Source organism: Diaphorina citri, unplaced genomic scaffold (genome assembly GCF_000475195.1).
Source record: "Diaphorina citri unplaced genomic scaffold, Diaci psyllid genome assembly version 1.1 scaffold2065, whole genome shotgun sequence".
Taxonomy (NCBI): domain Eukaryota; kingdom Metazoa; phylum Arthropoda; class Insecta; order Hemiptera; family Psyllidae; genus Diaphorina; species Diaphorina citri.
In genome coordinates this window covers 42,075-51,069 of record NW_007379490.1, presented here as the reverse complement: position 1 = coordinate 51,069, position 8,995 = coordinate 42,075, and the positions used below count along the sequence as shown (strand labels likewise).

At 40.3% G+C, this 8,995-nt stretch overlaps 2 protein-coding genes across 3 annotated transcripts in view; one reads left to right on the top strand and one right to left on the bottom strand.

Moving 5' to 3' along the window:
* Positions 1 to 7,432, top strand: part of LOC103518075 (NADH dehydrogenase [ubiquinone] 1 beta subcomplex subunit 8, mitochondrial-like) — a 9,223-nt gene extending 1,791 nt beyond the window's left edge. Inside the window, exon 3 of one of the 2 annotated variants that reach the window (XM_008483130.3) lies at positions 7,120 to 7,432. The gene's annotated coding sequence lies outside the window, so the exon portion shown is untranslated. Of the gene's footprint in view, positions 1 to 6,902; positions 7,062 to 7,119 lie in introns of those variants that run through there. The other variant, XM_026829967.1, reaches the window with a different exon arrangement.
* On the bottom strand, positions 3,061 to 6,136 carry LOC103518079. Its single transcript, XM_026829971.1, has 4 exons — positions 6,060 to 6,136; positions 3,680 to 3,943; positions 3,166 to 3,463; positions 3,061 to 3,081 (listed from the first exon to the last, which is right to left on the bottom strand). The coding sequence occupies exons 1-4, from the start codon at positions 6,134 to 6,136 to the stop codon at positions 3,061 to 3,063; spliced, it is 660 nt and encodes a 219-aa protein (XP_026685772.1).
* Positions 7,433 to 8,995: the final 1,563 nt, after the last annotated feature.

Below are 8,995 nucleotides of genomic sequence, written 5' to 3'. Positions count from 1 at the left end.
CATAAGGTCTTCAATTAGTGTCACAGGAAACCAACCTCAGTGGTGCAGTGGTTAGCACGGTCGACTTTGAATCTGGAGGTTGGTGGTTCCACTCCAAGGAAACTCATAAAATTTGGCCTAGAATATTAAGCGGGGAACGACATTCGTGACAAGCGTTTATGCTTAACACAATTATAAAATTCCTTCCTCCTAGTTTCACAGGAGTTTCAAAAAAGACCAATTGACACCTCTTGGGGTTAATTCATCCCAGTAAGGGGATACAGATTATAACATATAGGTCTCTCTCTCTATCTCTTCGTGTTGTTTTCTATTCTAAGACTTTTCATCAAAAAGAGACAGAGATATAAACCATCTGGACGCCATGTTTGAAATTAATGAGAAATAGAGAGAAGGAGAGAGAGTGAGGAAGAGAGAGAGAGAGGGAGAGGAAGAGAGGGAGAGAGAGAGGAAAGGAGAAGGTGGAAGAGAGAGAGAAGATGAAGTTGAAGGAGAAGGAGGAAGAGCTCGAGAGAGAGAGGAAAAGAGGACAAAGAGAGAGAGAGGGAGAGAGAGAAAGAGAGGAAGGTGAAGTTGAAGAAGAAGGACGAAGAGCTAGAGAGAGGAAAAGAGGACAAAGAGAGAGAGAGAGAGGGAGGGAGGGAGAGAGAGAAAGAGAGGAAGGAAAAAGAAGGAAGAGAGAGAGAGAGAAAGAGAGAGGAAGGGAGACGGAGGAAGAGGAAGAGAGAGAGAGGAAAAGAGGACAAAGAGAGAGAGAGAAAGAGAGGAAGGTGAAGTTGAAGAAGAAGGACAAAGAGCTAGAGAGAGGAAAAGAGGACAAAGAGAGAGAGAGAGAGGGAGAGAGGGAGGGAGAGAGAAAGAGAGGAAGGAAAAAGAAGGAAGAGAGAGAGAGAAAGAGAGAGGAAGGGAGACAGAGGAAGAGGAAGAGAGAGTAACAACGCAGCGGGGCTGTAACATCGAAGGTCTTATCGTCCCGAAACTGAAGAGACAAGAAGAACAGTACATGAGAAAGCCAGCCGTTCCGAGAACCAACATTATCCTATTTTGGATAAAGTACTCCTCTATTTTATGTAGTGAATTTCTCCTTATATTAGTGGAGATGTCAAAAATACCACTCCACTAATATTAGGAGAGTGGTAGTTTTGTCATCTCCACTAATATTAGGAGAGTGGTAGTTTTGACATCTCCACTAATATTAGGAGAGTGGTAGTTTTGGCATCTCCACTAATATTAGGAGAGTGGTAGTTTTGTCGTCTCCACTAATATTAAGAGAGTGGTAGTTTTGTCATCTCCACTAGTAAGAGTAAAAATCCATAATCTTGCAACATCTCATTTCCTTGTTTAGACTGCGGGAGTAAAGGGACTTTTCATTCTCAGTCTGGCAGGATAAACAAGGTATATATTCTATTTTATTCTATTCTATTCTATTCTATTCTATTCTATTCTATTCTATTGTATAGTGTGCTACGTCCACTATACATACGTCATAATCTATCTTCGTTACAAATAGATAATTAGACAGTTTGTAAAGAAATAGATAGAAGAGGGTGTAAATGTGTGCATATAATAACGGGTAGAGATAAGAGTTATGAATTATTGGAGCTATGTAGATGTAAGTTATTAAAGTTATGAGTTATGTGTGAATAAGTTTGTTTCAAATTCAAATCGAAAAATACTCGTGGATATGTAAGTTTCGAGTTCAAATCGGAATATATGTGTGGCGAAATGAGGTCACCAGAAAGTTTGTTTGAAATCTGGCAGAAAGCCATAACTTGTAAATGAATAAATATAATAATAATAGTGCTTATTTATACTGCTCGCACAGGACTGGAAAGTCCCTTTACTCCAGCAGTATAGGCTACTACTATTATTGTGGTCAAATTCTCAAATTATATCAAATTCAGAAGTCGATAACGAACTGCATGCAATAATGCCTACTTGCCTACATTTCTCCATTCACTTGCAAATTGGCATGCAAGCGTGAATAATAGAGTAATACATACTTCCAAGAAATGAAGTGTTAAAAATACTCATCCAAAAGTGAAGAAAAGCGAGAAGTTTTGCATAAGAGAGATATGTAGGCTATTTATTTGTGTTTGTGTTCATTTTATATTGAGTCTATTTATGGTTGAACACTGAGTAACAGAGTAATGTATGCCTTTCATCAGCGAGAGTGGAATCTATCCTATCCACGCCGTAGATAAATAAATAATCGAGATATTGAATTCCAACAGTTGAGAGAAAGAGGAAGACTGAAGAAGAAGAAGGGAGGAGAAGAAGAAGAAGAAGAAGAAGAAGAGGAGGAGAAACTCGAATAATTAGTAGAGAAGAAGACAAAACTACCACCCAAGAAATTTGTATCATCCAAATGATTGATTCCGTGACTGGCTGTTGCGGGGCCCACTCAGCCTCGTGAGGAAAATGAGTAGCTATGACATATAAATGCGCATAGCGACCGGTGCCAGCATGGTAGGTAAACATTGGATTTTAGGATTGAGATATTGGGAAAAATCCTACAATGCTGCAGTGAGCACCAAAGTTGTGACATAATAACACAAAGAAACTGTATTTACATTTACATTGAAACCCATGAGAGCCGAGGCCTACATTAAAGTCACACCAAACTTGACCAAACCCTTCTCTCTTTTTCGCTAATATCTCAGTCGCTCCACGCCAGAGTGCATTTTTCTATTAGTTAGAAAACAAAATTTCCTACTGTTTTAAACCTTATTTGACATGTTTACTCAGTACCGATTCGGAGTTAGAAGCGGTTAAATTTCAGCTAGATCCAGCGGAAAAGAAGTTCAGTTCTTTATGGGTTAGGTGCAGTGAGCACCAAAGTTGTGACATAATAACACAAAGAAACTGCATTTACATTTATTTACATTTACATTGAAACCCATGAGAGCCGAGGCCTACACTAAAGTCACACCAAACCCTTCTCTCTTTTTCGCTAATATCTCAGTCGCTCTACGTCAGAGTGCATTTGTCTATTAGTTAGAAAACGAAATTTCCTACCATTTTCAACATTATTTGACATGTTTACTCAGTACCGATCCGGAGTTAGAAGCGATTAAATTTCAGCTGGATCCAGCGGAAAAAAGTTCAGTTCTTATGGGTTAGGTTTGATCTCTTTCAGTGTACCTAATGGAAAAGCACCCCACTCACCTGGTTCTCCGAATTGAGCAGCTTCAACTGATCATTGATGAGGGAGTACTTGGCGCTCTCCTCCTTGCGCAACGCTCTCTCCTTTTTCAGCTCCGGACTCCAAAACGTCTTGATCGAATGCATACTAGACCCGAGCTTTTGATTGGTCAGCTCCAGCTCCTTCTTCAAATTGGAGAGCTCCCGATGAAGGTCGTTGTTCTGGTGGGTCAGCTCACCCAAGTAGCTACCTTGCTGCCCGCCCGCGGAGCGACCATACAGCTCGTCTTCTAAGTAGAGTCCGCGGTCCAGAGCGGAGTTCCTTGCGGAGCCCGGACTCCAAAACGTCTTGATCGAATGCATACTAGACCCGAGCTTTTGATTGGTCAGCTCCAGCTCCTTCTTCAAATTGGAGAGCTCTCGATGAAGGTCGTTGTTCTGGTGGGTCAGCTCACCTAAGTAGCTACCTTGCTGCCCGCCCGCGGAGCGACCATACAGCTCGTCTTCTAAGTAGAGTCCGCGGTCAAGCGCTGAGTTCCTTGCGGAGCGATCTATCGATCGGCTCTCCCTTATCGGCATGAACTCCCGTTCGTGTCCGCTCGGCTCGGATCGGTCGATTCCGGAGCGGTCCAGACTCGTGTACCGGACGGAGAGCGCGTTGCTTGCGCTCATGGGGCGCGACGCGCTACGCGAGCGGTGGTGCGAGCGCGTGCGTTCGTCCAGGAGACGGTTGCGGTCGTCCATGAGCCGGGCGCGGTCGTCCAGGAGCGGACTGCTCAGGTCGTCCTCCCGGTAGTAGCTCCTGGAACAAGGGTAGATTGAATTGGGGGTTCATTGATTTTGTTTGAAGTGGGACATTGGTATTAGTGTAAGTAGGGTCATCGGCTATATTAACCGGATACTACGCGCAACGTTGCTCAACTTCAGTGATTCAACGAAAACTAGCGCATTCAGTTATATCGCCGCTGGTGTAATGTGCCCAAGGACATGTGATGAGTTCCCATGCACTCGACCCCCGGAGAGTTTTATTTAGGTTCGATGCACACTTGTCAAAGTCAAACGCGTTTCATAAGGTTAACACAGAGCAATGCACACTGGTGAAACCGAGTTTCATGAAACTCATTGTAGTAATAGCCCATCGACACTCCTTCTGGAGCAAGGGCAGATCAACTTTACCTGTATTAAGGCGAAGATAAACTACCACTCTCCTAATATTAGTGGAGATGTCAAAACTACCACTCTCCTAATATTAGTGGAGATGTCAAAACTACCACTCTCCTAATATTAGTGGAGATGTCAAAACTACCACTCTCCTAATATTAGTGGAGATGTCAAAACTACCACTCTCCTAATATTAGTGGAGATGTCAAAACTACCACTCTCCTAATATTAGTGGAGATGTCAAAACTACCACTCTCCTAATATTAGTGGAGATGTCAAAACTACCACTCTCCTAATATTAGTGGAGATGTCAAAACTACCACTCTCCTAATATTAGTGGAGATGTCAAAACTACCACTCTCCTAATATTAGTGGAGATGTCAAAACTACCACTCTCCTAATATTAGTGGAGATGTCAAAACTACCACTCTCCTAATATTAGTGGAGATGTCAAAACTACCACTCTCCTAATATTAGTGGAGATGTCAAAACTACCACTCTCCTAATATTAGTGGAGATGTCAAAACTACCACTCTCCTAATATTAGTGGAGATGTCAAAACTACCACTCTCCTAATATTAGTGGAGATGTCAAAACTACCACTCTCCTAATATTAGTGGAGATGTCAAAACTACCACTCTCCTAATATTAGTGGAGATGTCAAAACTACCACTCTCCTAATATTAGTGGAGATGTCAAAACTACCACTCTCCTAATATTAGTGGAGATGTCAAAACTACCACTCTCCTAATATTAGTGGAGATGTCAAAACTACCACTCTCCTAATATTAGTGGAGATGTCAAAACTACCACTCTCCTAATATTAGTGGAGATGTCAAAACTACCACTCTCCTAATATTAGTGGAGATGTCAAAACTACCACTCTCCTAATATTAGTGGAGATGTCAAAACTACCACTCTCCTAATATTAGTGGAGATGTCAAAACTACCACTCTCCTAATATTAGTGGAGATGTCAAAACTACCACTCTCCTAATATTAGTGGAGATGTCAAAACTACCACTCTCCTAATATTAGTGGAGATGTCAAAACTACCACTCTCCTAATATTAGTGGAGATGTCAAAACTACCACTCTCCTAATATTAGTGGAGATGTCAAAACTACCACTCTCCTAATATTAGTGGAGATGTCAAAACTACCACTCTCCTAATATTAGTGGAGATGTCAAAACTACCACTCTCCTAATATTAGTGGAGATGTCAAAACTACCACTCTCCTAATATTAGTGGAGATGTCAAAACTACCACTCTCCTAATATTAGTGGAGATGTCAAAACTACCACTCTCCTAATATTAGTGGAGATGTCAAAACTACCACTCTCCTAATATTAGTGGAGATGTCAAAACTACCACTCTCCTAATATTAGTGGAGATGTCAAAACTACCACTCTCCTAATATTAGTGGAGATGTCAAAACTACCACTCTCCTAATATTAGTGGAGATGTCAAAACTACCACTCTCCTAATATTAGTGGAGATGACAAAACTACCACTCTCCTAATATTAGTGGAGATGTCAAAACTACCACTCTAATAATATTAGTGGAGATGACAAAACTACCACTCTCCTAATATTAGTGGAGATGTCAAAACTACCACTTTCTTAATGCTCTCTTGAGTCCTCAGATCTAAACGATTGAAATCTATTGAGAGATCAGGTTGGGAGATATGTCTTCAATGCGGGCTTTAGGGGAGGTTAGGTGAATTTTCTTCCAAAAGTCACGTTTTTACACCTCACGGGGGACACTCTATGAGAAGGGTTTTGAGACAAACATCAATACGACTTTTGTCACCTCTTTGCCTTTGTTTTAGCATGACTAATATGTAGAATGAGTGGGCAGAGGTCAATATTATGCTGTCTGTCTGATTGGAACGAATGAAAAAAGTTTCCAGTTTTGACTTGACGATTTCATAATTTTGAGATACATTTGGACCAATAAAGGAGACTCTAGCCAGCCTAGTTAGCTTGGAAGGTAGTGCGTCTGCCTTGTAAGCGCTAGTTCGCGGGTCCGATCCCGGCCCGGAGCGGATTTTATTCTAAACACATAAGGTTCGTTCTCGGAACGGCTGGCTTTCTCCTATCCTGTCTTCCTTTTTTCTTCACTTCCAGGACGACAAGTCCTTAGCAGTTAAGTACAGTTCCCTCTGTCAAACCTCTTCTAAAAAAAAGACGAAAATCCAGTTTTAATAATCATTTTATTACTTTGTAATACGATTTTACAATATAATAAAATAATAAATACCTACATATTAATATTATATCAATCAAAGACACCTAGGTAGGTTCATTGATTCATAGCTCCTTATCAAAATTAAAACTGGAAGGACACCGATTTTGCTATTTCCCACTACGGAATGGGGTTCAACGAGCAACCTGTGAATCAGCGAATCTCAGTTTGGGAACAGCTTGCCTATATGGTTGGGGTATTGGGAACTATTTCTCTCATCCTGAAATACTTCTGTTGGGAGAAACGCTATTATTACCCCAAGTTTGACTCACCAAAGTACCAAAAGGGAGTTGTGCACTACGGATATCACCAGAAATAAAGATTGATCTTTCTGATTAGACAGAATTTGAGAGGCTGGATTCCTAATTCCTACCACCTTGTTTTGGATTTGTTTTCACTTGATTTTTGTGAAAATAAGAAATAAATGATTTCTTCACTTATTCACTTATTATTATTTTAATTACAAAGATTAAGGGAAAACAAACCTGAAAACCAGTCAGGCGTTTTGCCACCAATTCTAAATGGATACCAAAAGGGAGTTGTGCACTACGGATATCACCAGAAATAAAGATTGATCTTTCTGATTAGACAGAATTTGAGAGGCTGGATTCCTACCACATTGTTTTGGATTTGTTTTCACTTGATTTTTGTGAAAATAAAAAATAAATTATTTCTTCACTTATTATTATTATTTTAATTACAAAGATTAAGGGAAAACAAACCTGAAACACAGAGGTAGGAATCAGTCATGTGGTCTGTGTTGTAGCATGCCCAACTCTTAGCATAACAGTGAAAGCTACTACTCGTATAGTTGTTTATTAGTCATTTTTCAGTGAAAATAAAAATGAATGGAACTTATATTGTAAATTGAATGTTACCGAAACCATCTTCTTATTTAAGTTCTTTCTTTAAGAGTCTTGACAGAGGGAGCTGTGACTGCTATGGTCTTATCATCCTGAAGAGAGAAGGGAAACAAGATAGAAGTACCTGTTCAGAGCAATAATACATTACTTAAATAATGCACCAGTTCCATATGGACTATTAAAGTGAAGCAATGTTGTACATTTTTTTGAATATTTATTTATTGTGTTTCAGTATACAATATGCCTTTTCCACAAGTTTGGCCATGCCTCGGGATGAACTAGCGGGATTCCGGAGCGAAGCGACGGAATTCAGCTAGTAATTATATAATTGATAGTAACAAGAGGTTTCATGGGTAAAAGCTGGCTATGCTGCCATACAGTGCCCGACTTAGTTTGACAAATCAATATTGATTTTTTTCTTCCTTCTTTTTTTAGGTGAAAGACCAAAAACCGAAGAAGAGCGTAGAAAGGCAGCCAAGAAATACAACCTGCTCCCTGAAGAATACGAGGTACAGCCCGATGATGGTTTTGCTACAGGTGATTACCCACACTTGCCCCACACTCACTACGACTCGAGAGACCCATTCTATCCTTGGGACTACCCCATGTTCCGCACAAACTACGGGGAACCTCTTCCAAACGATTTTGCTATTTCCCACTACGGAATGGGGTTCAACGAGCAACCTGTGAATCAGCGAATCTCAGTTTGGGAACAGCTTGCCTATATGATTGGGATATTGGGAACTATTTCTCTTGTTTAGGTGAAAGACCAAAAACCGAAGAAGAGCGTAGAAAGGCAGCCAAGAAATACAACCTGCTCCCTGAAGAATACGAGGTACAGCCCAATGATGGTTTTGCTACAGGTGATTACCCGTTTTTATTAGATTTTTTTTTATATTTTTTAGGATTTTTTATTAGGAAAATCTACCTTTTTTATATATATTTTTTAAGGACACAAAAAAATTGACACACTTCTTTTTTTTCTATAGGGTCACTCCACCACACGAACTTTCGCTCGCACTCCTCGAAAAAACGATCCGCTCGTCAGACCCGTAGTATCGACACTGTCGAAGCAAAAGGGATTTTTTTGTATTTTTTTATTTTTTGAGAAAGAAAAAAATTCATTCCCCTCTTTCGCCCTGCTGAGCTCCCCTCCCGTCCCTTTCTGGGAAGGGGAGGGGGACAGTGCGTTCCCTACAAATTTATACTCCAGAGTTGCCAACAGAACGGGAGAAAATAAAACAGTTTTTCCTTTCCTCTCTTTAAAAAATATTATAAAATATTTTGGGGGGGGAAATGCAACCCTGTGTAGCCCCCCATTGAAGAAACGTTTAACCCCAGATTTGTGGAGAGGAAACTCTTCTTGCGAATTACAAATAGGTAACTTAGTTTATACTCCAGAGTTGCCAACAGAACGGGAGAAAATAAAACAGTTTTTCCTTTCCTCTCTTTAAAAAATATTATAAAATATTTTGGGGGAAAAAATGCAACCCTGTGTAACCCCCCCATTGAAGAAACGTTTAACCCCAGATTTGTGGAGAAGAAACTCTTCTTGCGAATTACAAATAGGTAACTTAGAACTT

What these genes read in the sequence shown, in the direction of transcription:
- LOC103518079 (XM_026829971.1), bottom strand. Translation starts at nt 6,136, where the DNA reads ATGCTAAAACAAAGGCAAAGAGGTGACAAAAGTCGTATTGATGTTTGT. An exon ending in CTTCTCATAGAGTGTCCCCC is followed by an intron (nt 3,944 to 6,059) that starts GTGAGGTGTAAA and finishes CCCTTGTTCCAG; the next exon opens with GAGCTACTACCGGGAGGACG. An exon ending in TGCTCAATTCGGAGAACCAG is followed by an intron (nt 3,082 to 3,165) that starts GTGAGTGGGGTG and finishes CGCTGGATCCAG; the next exon opens with CTGAAATTTAATCGCTTCTA.